Consider the following 18,547-nt stretch of genomic DNA (forward strand, 5'->3'; position numbering starts at 1 on the left):
TTCTCTCTCCCTCCCTCTATAGTGTTGGGGTCATAGTGAGGTTCTCTCTCCCTCCCTCTATAGTGTTGGGTCGTAGTGAGGTTCTCTCTCCCTCCCTCTATAGTGTTGGGTCGTAGTGAGGTTCTCTCTCCCTCCCTCTATAGTGTTGGGTCGTAGTGAGGTTCTCTCTCCCTCCCTCTATAGTGTTGGGTCGTAGTGAGGTTCTCTCTCCCTCTATAGTGTTGGGTCGTAGTGAGGTTCTCTCTCCCTCTATAGTGTTGGGTCGTAGTGAGGTTCTCTCCCCTCCCTCTATAGTGTTGGGTCGTAGAGAGTGTTCTCTCTCCCCTCTATATAGTGTTGGGTCGTAGTGAGGTTCTCTCTCCCTCCCTCTATAGTGTTGGGTCGTAGTGAGGTTCTCTCTCCCTCTATAGTGTTGGGTTGGGTCGTCCCTCCCTCTATAGTGTTGGGTCGTAGTGAGGTTCTCTCTCCCTCCCTCTATAGTGTTGGGTCGTAGTGAGGTTCTCTCTCCCCTCCTCTCTATAGTGTTGGGTCGTAGTGAGGTTCTCTCCCCTCCCTCTATAGTGTTGGGTCGTAGTGAGGTTCTCCCTCCCTCTATAGTGTTGGGTCCTCCCTCCCTCTATAGTGTTGGGTCATAGTGAGGTTCTCTCTCCCTCCCTCTATAGTGTTGGGTCGTAGTGAGGTTGAGGTTCTCTCTCTCCCTCCCTCTATAGTGTTGGGTCGTAGTGAGGTTCTCTCTCCCTCCCTCTATAGTGTTGGGTCGTAGTGAGGTTCTCTCCCCTCCCTCTATAGTGTTGGGTCGTAGTGAGGTTCTCTCTCCCTCCCTCTATAGTGTTGGGTCATAGTGAGGTTCTCTCTCCCTCCTCTATAGTGTTGGGTCGTAGTGAGGTTGTCTCTCCCTCCCTCTATAGTGTTGGGTCGTAGTGAGGTTCTCTCTCCCTCCCTCTATAGTGTTGGGTCGTAGTGAGGTTGTCTCTCCCTCCCTCTATAGTGTTGGGTCGTAGTGAGGTTCTCTCTCCCCTCCATCTATAGTGTTGGGTCGTAGTGAGGTTCTCCCTCCCTCTATAGTGTTGGGTCGTAGTGAGGTTGTCTCTCCCTCCCTCTATAGTGTTGGGTCGTAGTGAGGTTCTCTCTCCCTCCCTCTATAGTGTTGGGTCGTAGTGAGGTTGTCTCTCCCTCCCTCTATAGTGTTGGGTCGTAGTGAGGTTGTCTCTCCCTCCCTCTATAGTGTTGGGTCGTAGTGAGGTTCTCTCTCCCTCCCTCTATAGTGTTGGGTCGTAGTGAGGTTCTCTCTCCCTCCCTCTATAGTGTTGGGTCGTAGTGAGGTTCTCTCTCCCTCCCTCTATAGTGTTGGGTCGTAGTGAGGTTGTCTCTCCCTCCCTCTATAGTGTTGGGTCGTAGTGAGGTTCTCTCTCCCTCCCTCTATAGTGTTGGGGTCGTAGTGAGGTTCTCTCTCCCTCCCTCTATAGTGTTGGGTCGTAGTTCTCTCTCCCTCCCTCTATAGTGTTGGGTCGTAGTGAGGTTGTCTCTCCCTCCATCTATAGTGTTGGGTCGTAGTGAGGTTCTCTCTCCCTCCCTCTATAGTGTTGGGTCGTAGTGAGGTTCTTTGTCTTATAATCTACATCAGGAAAAATATAGAAATCCACCATGTTTCAACATTTGTCCAAAACTTTATTGAAAGTTCCTCACATTCTGACAACAGCAATCAGCTTAATAAAGCTTACCCAGTGTGTCTGTGTGTGTCTTCCTCTATGTGTGTGTGTGTGTGTGTGTGTGTGTGTGTGTGTGTGTGTGTGTGTGTGTGTGTGTGTGTGTGTGTGTGTGTGTGTGTGTGTGTGTGTGTGTGTGTTGGTGCCCCTGCGTGTCTGACTGTGTGTTTATTTGATACTGCTGTTGGTGAGGGTTGGGGCTCTACAGAGGCCTTTCCCCCTCACCTCAAACCCCACCCCCCTGTAGGTGGCCACGCCCCTGGAGTCCGTCTGCAGATCAGGAAGGATCTGCTCCCACACCTTCTCTCTGGGGCTCAGCTCCCGGTCTGGTTCCCCTAGTGGACAGGAGGATATATTACATATGATTATTAACCCTAACTCTAATAACCCTAGCTTCAACATTAGCACTAGCCTCAAGTTAAGGACTCACTTGCAGTTATAGAAACAAAACAGAACAATCTAGTTACCAGGGTGATAGAAAGATGAATGTAGTTACCAGGGTGATGGAAAGAGGAATGTAGTTACCACGGTGATAGAAAGAGGGATGTAGTTACCAGGGTGATAGAAAGAGGAATGTAGTTACCAGGGTGATATAGAAAGAGGAATGTAGTTACCAGGGTGATAGAAACAGGAATGTAGTTACCAGTGTGATTGATAGAATGAGCAATGTAGTTACCAGGGTGATAGAAAGAGGGATGTAGTTACCAGGGTGATATAGAAAGAGGAATGTAGTTACCAGGGTGATAGAAACAGGAATGTAGTTACCAGGGTGATTGATAGAGGGATGTAGTTACCAGGGTGATATAGAAAGAGGAATGTAGTTACCAGGGTGATAGAAAGAGGAATGTAGTTACCAGGGTGATAGAAAGAATGTAGTTATGTATTGATAGAATTACCAGGGTGATAGAAAGAGGATGTAGTTACCAGGGTGATATAGAAAGAGGAATGTAGTTACCAGGGTGATAGTTACCAGGGTGAAGAGGAATGTAGAAAGAGGAATGTAGTTACCAGGGTGATAGAAAGAGGAATGTAGTTACCAGGGTGATAGAAAGAGGAATGTAGTTACCAGGGTGATAGAAAGAGGGATGTAGTTACCAGGGTGATAGAAAGAGGGATGTAGTTACCAGGGTGATAGAAAGAGGGATGTAGTTACCAGGGTGATAGAAAGAGGGATGTAGTTACCAGGGTGATATAGAAAGAGGGATGTAGTTACCAGGGTGATAGAAAGAGGGATGTAGTTACCAGGGTGATATAGAAAGAGGGATGTAGTTACCAGGGTGATAGAAAGAGGGATGTGTTACCAGGGTGATTGATGTGTGTGTGTGTGTGTGTGTGTGTGTGTGTGTGTGTGTGTGTGTGTGTGTGTGTGTGTGTGTGTGTGGGTAGTTACCAGGATAATCGTAGAAAGTGACCCTGTCCCCAGGTACAGCATTAGTGGGTGGCTCCAGAAACTCCACCTGGGCGTCATCATCGTTATCGCTATCATGGGCGTTAGGGGCGGAGCCACAGAGAACCATCGCCGTGGAGACCACGCCTTTCACCCGACAGGGACGAACATTGCACAGCAACACCGCCAGACGACCCTGAAGCTACACACACAGGCACACACATCAGAGAGAAAGATACACACTCTAAATAACAACACTTCACTTCCAGAGAAAGATACACTCTCTAAATAACAACACTTCTAGAGAAAGATACACTCTCTAAATAACAACACTTCACTTCTAGAGAAAGATACACACTCTAAATAACAACACTTCACTTCCAGAGAAAGATACACTCTCTAAATAACAACACTTCCAGAGAAAGATACACTCTCTAAATAACAACACTTCTAGAGAAAGATACACTCTCTAAATAACAACACTTCCAGAGAAAGATACACTCTCTAAATAACAACACTTCCAGAGAAAGATACACTCTCTAAATAACAACACTTCTAGAGAAAGATACACTCTAAATAACAACAAAGATACACTCTAAATAATAACCTAGCACTGATTTCATTTTATTTTTGCCAAACACTGACAGCCAGTGAGTGATATGAGCGATGACGGTGTGTGTGTTTGACGGTGAAAGTGTGTGTGTGTGTGTGTGTGTGTGTGTGTGTGTGTGTGTGTGTGTGTGTGTGACAGCGTTTCAGGTCCTGTTCAGCATGGTGGTGTCTGTTGTGTATCTCTGGCCACCCAGAAGCATTGTTAAAATTCTGTCACTACAGACTGGTGTCTCTGACACATCAAACAGGCGTGTGTGTGTGTGTGTGTGTGTGTGTCTGTGTGTGTGTGTGTGTGTGTGTGTGTGTGTGTGTGTGTGTGTGTGTGTGTGTGTACAGTATGGGGTGTCTGAGACAGGAATTGTTTTCTGGTCAGCTGTTTGACAACACACTTTAAACTACATGACAACACACTGTCTAAAGGAGACAGAAGGAGACTCACTGGTCAGAGTTCCTGTGTGTGTGACCTTTAAACTACATGACCTGTGTGTGTAACCTGCACCTGTGTGTTTAACCTGTGTGTGTGACCTGTGTGTGTGACCTGTGTGTTTAACCTGTGTGTGTGACCTGTGTGTTCCTGTGTGTGTGACCTGTTAAAACCTGTGTGTGTAACCTGTCTGTGACCTGTGTGTGTGACCTGTGTGTGACCTGTGTGAGACTGTGTGTTTAACCTGTGTGAAGTGTGACCTGTGTAACCTGTGTGTGACCTGTGAACCTGTGTGTGTGACCTGTGTGTGTAACCTGTGTGTTTAACCTGTGTGTGTGACCTGCGTGTGTAACCTGTGTGTGTGACCTGTGTGTTTAACCTGTGTGTGTGTGAGTGACCTGTGTGTGACCTTTGACCTACCTGTTCCTTAGGTATGTGTCGTAGCGCGCTGACCACCGTGCGGGGGGCAGGCTCTCCCAGATCCACTTCCTGGACATACAGAGCCCCGGCCAATGGGTGGTAGCGGACGCCAACGATCCGACCAATCCGCAGGTCGAGGCGAGACACGTCCATGCGAGGCTCCTCCTCTAACGCAGACTCAGAGTTTGTTCTCTCCCTCCTTCCTGAGAGAGAGACAGAGAAAGAGAGGGAATTGAGAGAGAGAGAGAGAGAGAGAGAGAGAGAGAGACAGAGAGAGGGAGAGAGAGACAGAGAGAGGGAGAGAGAGACAGAGAGAGGGAGAGAGGGGCGGGGCCTTCGCAAGGGTTGCAATCTGAGCCCTGCACTCTTCAATATTTACATCAACAAATTGGCCACTATCTAGAACAATCCTTAGCCCCTGGTCTCCACAATTCACAGGCTAAATGTCTGCTCTTCGCACCTGGCCTACAGCAGCACCTGGCCTACAGCAGCACCTGGCCTACAGCAGCACCTGGCCTACAGCAGCACCTGGCCTACAGCAGAGCCTGGACCTGCTAGAGCAGTACTTCCAGACCTGGGCCCTGGCAGTAAACCCCAAAAATACTAAAATAATGATTTTCCAGAGAAGATCCAGATCTCAGGGAATTAGACCAAAGTTCTCAATTCGTACAAAATATATAGAGTACTGCACACACTACAATTACTGAGGTTTAAATATATAGAGTACTGTATACACTACAATTACTGAGGTTTAAATATATAGAGTACTGTACTGTACACACTACAATTACTGAGGTTTAAATATATAGAGTACTGCACACACTACAATTACTGAGGTTTAAATATATAGAGTACTGTACACACTACAATTACTGAGGTTTAAATATATAGAGTACTGCACACACTACAATTACTGAGGTTTAAATATATAGAGTACTGTTTACACTGCACACACTACAATTACTGAGGTTTAAATATATAGAGTACTGTACTGGTTTAAATATATAGAGTACTGTACACACTACAATTACTGAGGTTTAAATATATAGAGTACTGCACACACTACAATTACTGAGGTTTAAATATATAGAGTACTGCACACACTACAATTACTGAGGTTTAAATATATAGAGTACTGCACACACTACAATTACTGAGGTTTAAATATAAGTTCAACTGGACACCTTAATGAGGCAGTGAATGAGCTGAGAGAGAGAGCAGGCAGGGCATTCTACACCATTAAAAAACTAATTCAAATTGAAATACCTATAAAGATGTGGCTAAAACTAATTGAATATGTAATTGAACCAATTGCACTTTATGTCAGCGAGGTGTGGGGTCCACTTGCAAAACAAGATTTCACCCAATGGGACAAACACACCCCATTGAAACCCTGCATGCAGAGTTCTGTAAGATTCTTCTACGTGTCCAGAGGAAAACTACAAACAATGCATGCAAACTATTTGACCATGGTTACTGATCATGGCCAAATAGATAGAGTTAGAGTTCAGATAGAGTTCAGTGTGTCAAATCGCAGGGCCTGTTGTCCGGACCTCTGACAGTCTCTATGGGGGTGCCACAGGGTTCAATTCATGGACCGACTCTTTTCTCTGTATACATCAATGATGTCTCTCTTGCTGCTGGTGATTCTCTGATCCACCTCTACGCAGACGACACCATTCTGTATACTTCTGGCCCTTCTTTGGACACTGTGTTAACAAACCTACAAACGAGCTTCAATGCCATACAACTCTCCTTCCGTAGCCTTTGCTTTTCTAACTGCCTGTGTATATTGGTTTCTAACTCCCTGAACAGTTGCATATCACGGGGGCTGTTCGATGCTAATGTAGTACGCCACAGGATGTTTTTGTGCTGGTCGAGGGCAGTCAGGTCTGAGGAGAACCAAGGGCTATATCTATTCCTTGTTCTACATTTTTTGAATGGGGCACGCTTATTTAAGATGGTGAGGAAAGCACTTTTAAAGAATAACCAAGCATCCTCTACAACTGACGGAATGAGGTCAATATCCTTCCAGGATACCCCGGCCAGGTCGATTAGAAAGGCCTGCTCGCTGAAGTGTTTCAGGGAGCGTTTGACAGTGATGAGGGGTGGTCGTTTGACCGCAGACCCATAGCGGATACAGGCAATGAGGCAGTGATCGCTGAGATCCTGGTTGAAGACAGCAGAGGTGTATTTGGAGGACAAGTTAGTTAGGATGATATCTATGAGGGTGCCCATTATGGATGCAGGCAATGAGGCAGTGAGGCAGTGATTTGGAGGACAAGTTAGTTGAGATATCTATGAGGGTGCCTGGATGCAGGCAATGAGGCAGTGATCACTGAGATCCTGGTTGAAAACAGAAAGGACAACATCTGTCTGGATGCAGGCAATGAGGCAGTGATCACTGAGATCCTGGTTGAAGACAGCAGAAAACAACATCTGTCTGAGTGTTAATTTGCTTTATTGTAATTAATTCACCACTATGGCCTATTTATTGCCTTACCTCCTTACTTCATTTGTACAGATTTTCTATTGTGTTATTGACTGTACGTTTGTTTATTCCATGTGTAACTCTGTGTAGTTGTTTTTTGTCACACTGCTTTGCTTTACCTTGGCCAGGTTTCAGTTGTAAATGAGAACTTGTTCTCAACTGGCCGACCTGGTTAAATAAAGGTCAAATAAAAAGTACAGGCTCAGTGAGCACAGCCTTGCCATTGAGAAGGGAAAACCTGGCTCCCTGTAGAGGAAAGGCTGTGCAACCACTGCACCACAGGAAAACCTGGCTCCCTGTAGAGGAAAGGCTGTGCAACCACTGTACCACAGGAAAACCTGGCTCCCTGTAGAGGAAAGGCTGTGCAACCACTGCACCACAGCAGAACCTGAGACGGAGCTGCATTTCCTGACAAAATGTAAAAAATATATGGGGGAGGACGCAGAGAGCTGTGGGTTGGCAGTGCATTACATTGCTGCCTGACATAAGACCGTGTCTGACAGATCAATCAACCTGATTATTGTCCCATTGACAATATTGATTATTATTATATTAATTATGTTAATATTATAAATCTCCAAAGTAAGCTTTGGCAATATGTATATTGATATGTCATGCCAATAAAGCAAATTGAATTGAGAGAGAGAGAGAGAGAGAGAGAGAGAGAGAGAGACAGAGAGAGAGAGAGAGGGGGAGTTGGAGACACAGAGAGAGAGAGAGAGAGAGAGAGAGAGAGAGAGAGAGAGAGGGGGAGTTGGAGAGAGAGAGAGAGAGAGAGGGGACAGAGGGGGAGTTGGAGAGAGAGAGAGAGAGAGACAGAGGGAGAGAGAGAGAGAGAGAGAGAGAGAGAGAGAGAGAGGGAGAGAGAGAGAGAGAGAGAGAGAGACAGAGAGAGAGAGAGAGAGAGAGAGGGGGAGTTGGAGAGAGAGAGAGAGAGAGAGAGAGAGAGAGAGAGAGAGACAGGGGGAGTTGGAGAGAGAGAGAGAGAGAGAGAGAGAGAGAGAGAGAGAGAGGGGAGTTGGAGAGAGAGAGAGAGAGAGAGAGAGAGAGAGAGGGGAGGGAGAGAGAGAGAGAGACAGAGAGACAGAGAGAGAGGGGGGGAGTTGGAGAGAGAGAGAGAGACAGAGAGAGAGAGAGAGAGAGAGGGGGGTTGGAGATAGAGAGAGAGAGAGAGAGAGAGAGAGGGGGAGGGGGAGGGGGAGAGAGACAGAGAGAGAGAGAGAGACAGAGGGGGAGTTGGAGAGAGAGAGAGAGAGAGAGAGAGAGAGAGAGAGAGAGAGAGACAGAGGGGGAGTTGGAGAGAGAGAGAGAGAGAGAGAGACAGAGAGGTTGAGAGAGAGAGAGCAGAGGGGGAGTTGGAGAGAGAGATTATTATTATATTAATTATGAATATTATAAATCTCCAAAGTAAGCAGAGAGAGAGAGATGTCATGGGGAATTGGAGATAGAGAGAGAGAGAGAGAGAGAGAGAGAGAGAGGGGAGAGGGGAGAGAGAGAGAGGGGGAGAGAGAGAGAGAGAGAGAGAGAGGGAGTTGGAGATAGAGAGAGAGAGAGGAGAGAGGAGAGAGGGGGAGTTGGAGAGTTGGAGAGAGAGAGAGGGAGAGAGAGACAGAGAGAGAGAGAGAGAGAGGAGACAGGGGGAGTTGGAGATAGAGAGAGATAGAGAGAGAGAGAGGGGGGAGAGGGAGAGAGAGAGAGAGAGAGAGAGAGAGAGAGACAGAGGGGGAGTTGGAGAGAGAGAGAGGGGGAGAGGGGAGAGAGAGGGGGAGAGGGAGAGAGAGAGAGAGAGAGAGAGAGAGAGAGAGGGGTTGGAGATAGTTGGAGAGAGAGAGAGAGAGACAGAGAGAGAGAGAGAGAGGGGGGGGAGAGGGAGAGAGAGGGGGGGAGAGGGAGAGAGAGAGAGAGAGAGAGAGGGGAGTTGGAGATAGAGAGCGAGAGGGGGGGAGGGAGAGAGAGGGGGGGGGAGTTGGAGATAGAGAGAGAGAGAGGAGAGAGAGAGAGAGAGAGAGAGAGAGAGAGGGGGAGTTGGAGAGAGAGAGAGAGGGAGAGAGAGACAGAGACAGAGATAGAGAGAGGAGGAGAGGGAGAGAGAGAGAGCGAGAGAGGGGGAGAGGGAGAGAGAGAGAGACAGAGAGAGAGGGAGAGATTGTAACAGGCAACCTCAACCCTCAGTCTCGCTACCAGTATCCACTCCAACATTCCCACCACATCCACAGACCCCTGTCCCCGAATACTGTTCTTTCGGGTCTTCCATATCGCTAATTTAGCTGCCCCTAACACAAAATTAAGCAACACAACTACACCCTATTGACTAAACTCGGAATTTCGCCCAAATATAAACAGTTGTGAAGAGAAAACCTCTCCCAACGTTGAGAACCAAGAACTGATCAGTTCAATCATCCCGACCAACCTGGGACACAGTAAAAACAGACTCAGCACAGAACGGACAGCCCTCCCCAACAGGGGGATCCAGGTGTACCAGTGGAGCTGACCCTTTCTGAAGCCCCCTGGTAACCGTGGAGTGGACCCAATCTGAATCCCCCCTGGTAACCGTGGAGCGGACCCTATCTGAATCCCCCTGGTAACCGTGGAGCTGACCCTATCTGAATCCCCCTGGTAACCGTGGAGCTGACCCTTTCTGAAGCCCCCTGGTAACCGTGGAGCGGACCCTATCTGAATCCCCCTGGTAACCATGGAGTGGACCCTATCTGAATCCCCCTGGTAACCGTGGAGCGGACCCTATCTGAATCCCCTGGTAACCATGGAGCGGATCCTATCTGAATCCCCCTGGTAACCATGGAATGGACCCTATCTGAAGCCCCCCTGGTAACCATGGAGTGGACCCTATCTGAATCCCCCCTGCTAACCGTGGAGCGGATCCTATCTGAATCCTCCCTGGTAACCGTGGAGCTGACCCTTTCTGAAGCCCCCTGGTAACCGTGGAGCGGACCCTATCTGAGTCCCCTGGTAACCATGGAGCGGACCCTATCTCATCCTCCTATAATAAAAACTGTCACGTCATTTGCATAAAAAGACTTCCTGTGTGTTCAGTCACTTCTGGACAGATCCTCTTTATTAGCTACAGATATTATGAGCACTGCTGCCTATTGGACGTGTGTGTGTGTGTGTGTGTGTGTGTGTGTGTGTGTGTGTGTGTGTGTGTGTGTGTGTGTGTGTGTGTGTGTGTGTGTGTGTGTGTGCGTGTGCATGCTTTGTGTACAGTATGTGTGTCTCTCTCCCTACTAGCCACACATCATCTTCTTCCTGGTCAAAGTGGTGAGTTGGTCCTAGGTTGAGTTCACGTTGCCAGAAGGTTTTCGTTGCCAAGCAGCTGTAATGTTACTGTGTCTAACACTGAAACAAGGAAGTCCCTAGATTTTGCTCGCCTGAAGTAGAGTATCTCATGATAAGCTGTAGACCACAATATTTGCCAAGAGAGTTTTCATCTATACTTTTCGTGGCTGTTTATTTACCACAACAGACGGATGCTGGCACGAAGACCTCAGTCAGCTGTATAAGGAAATAAGCAAACAGGAAACCGCTCACCCAGAGGCGGCGCTCCTAGTGGCCGGGGACTTTAACGCAGGAAAACTGAAATCAATCTTACCTCATTTCTATCAACAAGTTAAAGGTGCAACCAGAGGAAGAAAAAAAACCTCTATACCATCTTTAGGGTCCAGGTGTATATTGGACACCCCTCCCCATCTTTACTCAGAGACCCGTACAAAGCTCTCCCTCGCCCTCCATTTGGTCTAATCTGACCATAATTCCATCCTCCTGATTCCTGCTAAAGCAGGTAGTACCAGTGGCTCAATACAGAAGTGGTCAGATGACACAGATGCTATAGGATTGTTTTTCTAGCACAGACTGGAATATGTTCCAGGATTCATCCAATGGCATTGAGGAGTTTACCACCTCAGTCATTGGCTTTACCAATCAGTGCATCGATGACGTCATCCCCACAGTGACTGTACGTACATACCACAACCAGAAACCATGGATTACAGGTAACATCCCCACTGAGATAAAAGGGTAGAGCTGCCGCTTTCAAGGAGCGGGACTCTATCCCAGAAGCTTATAAGAAATCCCGCTACGCCCTCAGACGAACCATCAGACAAGCAAAGTGTCAATACAGGACTAAGAGGAGTCAGTTTGTCTGTCTCAGTGACTTCTAGAGAAGACATCTATCTCCACAACCCTCTCCACCGTCCCTCTCCACCGTCCCTCTCCACCGTCCCTCTCCACCGTCCCTCTCTACCTCCCTCTCTACCTCCCTCTCTACCACCCTCTCTACCACCCTCTCTACCTCCCTCTCTACCTCCCTCTCTACCGCCCTCTCCACCGTCCCTCTCTACCTCCCTCTCCACCTCCCTCTCCACCTTCCCTCTCTACCTCCCTCTCCACCTTCCCTCTCTACCGCCCTCTCTACCTCCCTCTCCACCTCCCGCTCTACCTCCCTCTCTACCGCCCTCTCTACCTCCCTCTCTACCTCCCTCTCTACCTCCTCTCTACCGCCCTCTCTACCTCCCTCTCCACCGTCCCTCTCTACCTCCCTCTCCACCTCCCTCTCCACCTTCCCTCTCTACCTCCCTCTCCACCTTCCCTCTCTACCGCCCTCTCTACCTCCCTCTCTACCGCCATCTCTACCTCCCTCTCCACCTCCCGCTCTACCTCCCTCTCTACCGCCCTCTCTACCTCCCTCTCCACCTCCCTCTCTACCACCCTCTCTACCTCCCTCTCTACCTCCCTCTCCACCTCCCTCTCTACCTCCCTCTCTACCGCCCTCTCTACCTCCCTCTCTACCTCCCTCTCTACCTCCCTCTCCACCTCCCTCTCTACCGCCCTCTCTACCGCCCTCTCTACCTCCCTCTCTACCTCCCTCTCTACCTCCCTCTCTACCGCCCTCTCTACCGCCCTCTCTACCTCCCTCTCTACCTCCCTCTCTACCTCCCTCTCTACCGCCCTCTCTACCTCCCTCTCTACCTCCCTCTCTACCTCCCTCTCTACCTCCCTCTCTACCTCCCTCTCTACCTCCCTCTCTACCGCCCTCCTACCTCCCTCTCTACCGCCCTCTCTACCGCCCTCTCTACCTCCCTCTCTACCACCCTCTCTACCTCCCTCTCTACCACCCTCTCCACCGTCCCTCTCCACCGTCCCTCTCCACCGTCCCTCTCTACCGCCCTCTCTACCGCCCTCTCTACCTCCCTCTCCACAACCCTCTCCACCGTCCCTCTCCACCGTCCCTCTCCACCGTCCCTCTCCACCGTCCCTCTCTACCGCCCTCTCTACCTCCCTCTCTACCTCCCTCTCCACAACCCTCTCCACCGTCCCTCTCCACCGTCCCTCTCTACCTCCCTCTCTACCTCCCTCTCCACCGTCCCTCTCCACCTCCCTCTCCTCCCTCTCCTCTCCCTCCCTCTCCACCTCCCTCTCCACAACCCTCTCCACCGTCCCTCTCCACCGTCCCTCTCCACCGTCCCTCTCTACCGCCCTCTCTACCTCCCTCTCTACCTCCCTCTCTACCTCCCTCTCCACAACCCTCTCCACCGTCCCTCTCCACCGTCCCTCTCCACCGTCCCTCTCTACCGTCCCTCTCTACCGTCCCTCTCCACAACCCTCTCCACCGTCCCTCTCCACCGTCCCTCTCCACAACCCCTCTCCACCTCCCTCTCCACAACCCTCTCCACCGTCCCTCTCCACCGTCCCTCTCCACCGTCCCTCTCTACCGTCCCTCTCTACAACCCTCTCCACCGTCCCTCTCCACCGTCCCTCTCCACAACCCTCTCCACCGTCCCTCTCCACCGTCCCTCTCCACCGTCCCTCTCCACCCTCCCTCTCTACCGCCCTCTCTACCGCCCCTCTCTACCTCCCTCTCCACAACCCTCTCCACCGTCCCTCTCCACCGTCCCTCTCTACCTCCCTCTCTACCTCCCTCTCTACCGCCCTCTCTACCTCCCTCTCTACCGCCCTCTCTACCGCCCTCTCTACCTCCCTCTCCACCACCCTCTCCACCTCCCTCTCCACCTCCCTCTCCACCGTCCCTCTCCACCGTCCCTCTCTACCTCCCTCTCTACCTCCCTCTCTACCACCCTCTCTACCTCCCTCTCTACCTCCCTCTCTACCGCCCTCTCCACCGTCCCTCTCTACCTCCCTCTCCACCTCCCTCTCCACCTTCCCTCTCTACCTCCCTCTCCACCTTCCCTCTCTACCGCCCTCTCTACCTCCCTCTCTACCGCCCTCTCTACCTCCCTCTCCACCTCCCGCTCCACCTCCCGCTCTACCTCCCTCTCTACCGCCCTCTCTACCTCCCTCTCTACCTCCCTCTCTACCTCCCTCTCTACCGCCCTCTCTACCTTCCCTCTCTACCGCCCTCTCTACCTCCCTCTCTACCGCCCTCTCTACCTCCCTCTCCACCTCCCGCTCTACCTCCCTCTCTACCTTCCCTCTCTACCGCCCTCTCTACCTCCCTCTCTACCTCCCTCTCTACCTCCCTCTCCCACCTCCCTCTCCACCTCCCTCTCTACCGCCCTCTCTACCTCCCTCTCTACCTCCCTCTCTACCTCCCTCTCCCAACCCTCTCCACCGTCCCTCTCCACCGTCCCTCTCCACCCTCCCTCTCTACCGTCCCTCTCCACAACCCTCTCCACCGTCCCTCTCCACCGTCCCTCTCCACAACCCTCTCCACCGTCCCTCTCCACAACCCTCTCCACCGTCCCTCTCCACCGTCCCTCTCCACCGTCCCTCTCTCTCCACGTCCCTCTCCACAACCCTCTCCACCGTCCCTCTCCACCGTCCCTCTCCACAACCCTCTCCACCGTCCCTCTCCACCGTCCCTCTCCACCGTCCCTCTCCACCCTCCCTCTCTACCTCCCTCTCTACCGCCCTCTCTACAACCCTCTCCACCGTCCCTCTCCACCGTCCCTCTCTACCTCCCTCTCTACCTCCCTCTACCTCCCTCTCTACCGCCCCTCTCTACCTCCCTCTCTACCGCCCTCTCTACCGCCCTCTCTACCTCCCTCTCCACCACCCTCTCCACCTCCCTCTCCACCTCCCTCTCTACCGTCCCTCTCCACAGCCCTCTCCACATCCCTCTCTACCTCCCTCTCTACCGCCCTCTCTACCGCCCTCTCTACCTCCCTCTCCATCTCCCTCTCCACCTCCCTCTCCACCTCCCTCTCTACCGTCCCTCTCTACCTCCCTCTCTACCTCCCTCTCCACCTTCCCTCTCCACCTTCCCTCTCCACCTCCCTCTCTACCTCCCTCTCCACCTTCCGCCACCACCACCTTTCAGTGTGTTTGTCAGTGTGTGTGTGTGTGTGTGTGTGTTTGTCAGTGTGTGTGTGTGTGTGTTTGTCAGTGTGTGTGTGTGTGTGTGTGTGTGTGTGTGTGTGTGTGTGTGTGTGTGTGTGTGTGTGTGTTTGTCAGTGTGTGTGTGTGTGTGTGTGTGTGTGTGTGTGTTTTGTCAGTGTGTGTGTGTGTGTGTGTTTGTCAGTGTGTGTGTGTGTGTGTGTGTGTGTGTGTGTGTGTGTGTGTGTGTGTGTGTGTGTGTGTGTGTGTGTGTGTGTGTGTGTGTGTGTGTGTGTGTGTGTTTGTTTGTGTGTGTGTGTGTGTGTGTGTGTGTTTGTCAGTGTGTGTGTGTGTGTGTATTACTCACCCTTCCTCTCGCCTCTCCTCCTCCTCCCATCTCTTTCCCTGACGGGGCCAGGTTTGGGGTTGGGGCCTGGGGCATACAGGGCAGCTGTGGACCCCGGGGCAGTCAGTTTGGAGGCGGCTGCTTTGGCTGGAAACACACAGATAATTGAGGGTATAAAGCAATCAGTCAGCCAGCCAGTCAGTCAGTAAGTCACCCAGTCAATCAGTCAGCCAGCCAGCCAGTCAGTAAGTCACCCAGTCAATCAGTCAGTCAGCCAGCCAGTCAGTAAGTCACCCAGTCAATCAGTCAGTCAGCCAGCCAGTCAGTAAGTCACCCAGTCAATCAGTCAGTCAGTCAGCCAGCCAGTCAGTAAGTCACCCAGTCAATCAGTCAGCCAGCCAGCCAGTCAGTAAGTCACCCAGTCAATCAGTCAGTCAGCCAGCCAGTCAGTAAGTCACCCAGTCAATCAGTCAGTCAGCCAGCCAGTCAGTAAGTCACCCAGTCAATCAGTCAGTCAGCCAGCCAGTCAGTAAGTCACCCAGTCAATCAGTCAGTCAGCCAGCCAGTCAGTAAGTCACCCAGTCAATCAGTCAGTCAGCCAGCCAGTCAGTAAGTCACCCAGTCAATCAGTCAGTCAGCCAGCCAGTCAGTAAGTCACCCAGTCAATCAGTCAGCCAGCCAGCCAGTCAGTAAGTCACCCAGTCAATCAGTCAGCCAGCCAGCCAGTCAGTAAGTCACCCAGTCAATCAGTCAGTCAGCCAGCCAGTCAGTAAGTCACCCAGTCAATCAGTCAGCCAGCCAGCCAGTCAGTAAGTCACCCAGTCAATCAGTCAGTCAGTAAGTAACCAGTCCGTTAACCTGTCAGTCAGTTAACCAGTCAGTCAATTAACCAGTCAGTCAGTTAACCAGTCAGTTACTTAACCAGTCAGCTAACCAGTCAGTCAGTTAACCAGTCAGTCAGTTAACCAGTCAGTTAACCAGTCAGACAGTTAACCAGTCAGTCAGTTAACTAACCAGTCAGTTAACCAGTCAGACAGTTAACCAGTATTGAAGGATTTTTATCAATAATGACTAAATAATGTATACATTTGGTGTAGAGACTTCAAACTAACAGAGTTATATGCTGTCTGTTAAAGAATATGTTGGTACATAGGCCAAGAGGAAGGGTCAACAGACAACTTGTGACCACAGTGAAACTAACAACAGGAAAGATGTCTGGTCCCCAACCAGGGAGGGGAGATACCGTTGGGCTGCAGTAGATTGTAGAACAACCAGGGAGGGGAGAAACAGTTGGGCTGCAGTAGATTGTAGAACAACCAGGGAGGGGAGAAACAGTTGGGCTGCAGTAGATTGTAGAACAACCAGGGAGGGGAGAAACCGTTGGGCTGCAGTAGATTGTAGAACAACCAGGGAGGGGAGATACCGTTGGGCTGCAGTAGATTGTAGAACAACCAGGGAGGGGAGAAACCGTTGGGCTGCAGTAGATTGTAGAACAACCAGGGAGGGGAGATACCGTTGGGCTGCAGTAGATTGTAGAACAACCAGGGAGGGGAGAAACCGTTGGGCTGCAGTAGATTGTAGAACAACCAGGGAGGGGAGAAACCGTTGGGCTGCAGTAGATTGTAGAACAACCAGGGAGGGGAGATACCGTTGGGCTGCAGTAGATTGTAGAACAACCAGGGAGGGGAGAAACCGTTGGGCTGCAGTAGATTGTGTAACATATGGTAGCGGAAGATAAGCAATGTGTATGTGTTGGAATTGAATTGAAAAGCAGCTTTGTCATGATCCAGGAGGAGGAGGGACATTATCGTAAAACGTGACGCAATGTGTGTTATATAAACTAATGTACATGGGATTATGTTCAGAGCTCTCGGAAATAAACGCTACTGATTAATTTTGAGACTGGTCTCTGTCCATTTTATGCAAATAAGTATCTTACAAATTCTTAGAAACGAGTGTTTTAATTGAATTGGTTAATGAACATATAGGAATTAAATTCCTCTAACAACCAGTCAGTCAGTTAACCAGTCAGTTAACCAGTCAGTCAGTTAACCAGTCAGTAAACCAGTCAGTCAGTTAACCAGTCAGTCAGTAAGCCAGTCAGTTAACCAGTCAGTTAACCAGTCAGTCAGTTAACCAGTCAGTCAGTTAACCAGTCAGCCAGTAAACCAGTCAACTAGTCAGTCAGTTAACCAGTCAGTTAACCAGTCAGTTAACCAGTTAGCCAGTCAGTCAGTTAACCAGTCAGCCAGCCAGTCAGTTAACCAGTCAGTCAGCCAGTCAGTTAACCAGTCAGTCAGTCAGTCAGTTAACCAGTCAGCCAGCCAGTCAGTTAACCAGTCAGCCAGCCAGTCAGTTAACCAGTCAGTTAACCAGTCAGTCAGCCAGTCAGTTAACCAGTCAGTCAGCCAGTCAGTTAACCAGTTAACCAGTCAGTCAGTTAACCAGCCAGCCAGTAAACCAGTCAACTAGTCAGTCAGTTAACCAGTCAGTTAACCAGTCAGTTAACCAGTTAGCCAGTCAGTCAGTTAACCAGTCAGTCAGCCAGTCAGTTAACCAGTCAGTCAGCCAGTCAGTTAACCAGTCAGCCAGCCAGTCAGTTAACCAGTCAGTCAGCCAGTCAGTTAACCAGTCAGTCAGTCAGTCAGTTAACCAGTCAGCCAGCCAGTCAGTTAACCAGTCAGCCAGCCAGTCAGTTAACCAGTCAGTTAACCAGTCAGTCAGCCAGTCAGTTAACCAGTCAGTCAGCCAGTCAGTTAACCAGTTAACCAGTCAGTCAGTTAACCAGCCAGCCAGTAAACCAGTCAACTAGTCAGTCAGTTAACCAGTCAGTTAACCAGTCAGTTAACCAGTTAGCCAGTCAGTCAGTTAACCAGTCAGTCAGCCAGTCAGTTAACCAGTCAGTCAGCCAGTCAGTTAACCAGTCAGCCAGCCAGTCAGTTAACCAGTCAGTCAGCCAGTCAGTTAACCAGTCAGTTAACCAGTCAGTTAACCAGTCAGTTAACCAGTCAGTTAACCAGTCAGTCAGCCAGTCAGTTAACCAGTCAGTCAGCCAGTCAGTTAACCAGTCAGCCAGTCAGTTAACCAGTCAGCCAGTCAGTCAGTTAACCAGTCAGCCAGTCAGTTAACCAGTCAGTCAGCCAGTCAGTTAACCAGTCAGTCAGCCAGTCAGTCAGCCAGTCAGTCAGCCAGTCAGTTAACCAGTCAGTCAGCCAGTCAGTCAGCCAGTCAGTCAGCCAGTCAGTCAGCCAGTCAGTCAGCCAGTCAGTTAACCAGTCAGTCAGCCAGTCAGTTAACCAGTCAGCCAGTCAGTCAGTTAACCAGTCAGCCAGTCAGTTAACCAGTCAGCCAGTCAGTTAACCAGTCAGTCAGCCAGTCAGTTAACCAGTCAGTCAGCCAGTCAGTTAACCAGTCAGTCAGCCAGTCAGTCAGCCAGTCAGTTAACCAGTCAGTCAGCCAGTCAGTCAGCCAGTCAGTTAACCAGTCAGTCAGCCAGTCAGTTAACCAGTCAGCCAGTCAGTCAGTTAACCAGTCAGCCAGCCAGTCAGTTAACCAGTCAGTCAGCCAGTCAGTTAACCAGTCAGTCAGTCAGTCAGTTAACCAGTCAGCCAGCCAGTCAGTTAACCAGTCAGCCAGCCAGTCAGTTAACCAGTCAGTTAACCAGTCAGTCAGCCAGTCAGTTAACCAGTCAGTCAGCCAGTCAGTTAACCAGTTAGCCAGTCAGTCAGTTAACCAGCCAGCCAGTAAACCAGTCAACTAGTCAGTCAGTTAACCAGTCAGTTAGCCAGTCAGTTAACCAGTTAGCCAGTCAGTCAGTTAACCAGTCAGTCAGCCAGTCAGTTAACCAGTCAGTCAGCCAGTCAGTTAACCAGTC

At 50.4% G+C, this 18,547-nt stretch overlaps 1 protein-coding gene across 3 annotated transcripts in view; it reads right to left on the reverse strand.

The window, feature by feature from the left end:
• Positions 1–1,647: 1,647 nt before the first annotated feature.
• The window catches only part of aimp1b (aminoacyl tRNA synthetase complex interacting multifunctional protein 1b), a 35,972-nt gene continuing 19,072 nt past the window's right edge, over positions 1,648–18,547 (reverse strand). For all 3 annotated transcript variants that reach the window (XM_042327986.1, XM_042327988.1, XM_042327987.1), the window contains exons 4-7: positions 14,695–14,820; positions 4,550–4,752; positions 3,097–3,295; positions 1,648–2,041 (exon numbers count right to left, since the gene is read on the reverse strand). In XM_042327986.1, coding sequence (XP_042183920.1) covers positions 1,875–2,041; positions 3,097–3,295; positions 4,550–4,752; positions 14,695–14,820 — 695 coding nt within the window. In that variant the 3' untranslated portion in view covers positions 1,648–1,874. The remainder of the gene's footprint in view (positions 2,042–3,096; positions 3,296–4,549; positions 4,753–14,694; positions 14,821–18,547) is intronic.

This window comes from Oncorhynchus tshawytscha, linkage group LG10, assembly GCF_018296145.1.
Source record: "Oncorhynchus tshawytscha isolate Ot180627B linkage group LG10, Otsh_v2.0, whole genome shotgun sequence".
Taxonomy (NCBI): domain Eukaryota; kingdom Metazoa; phylum Chordata; class Actinopteri; order Salmoniformes; family Salmonidae; genus Oncorhynchus; species Oncorhynchus tshawytscha.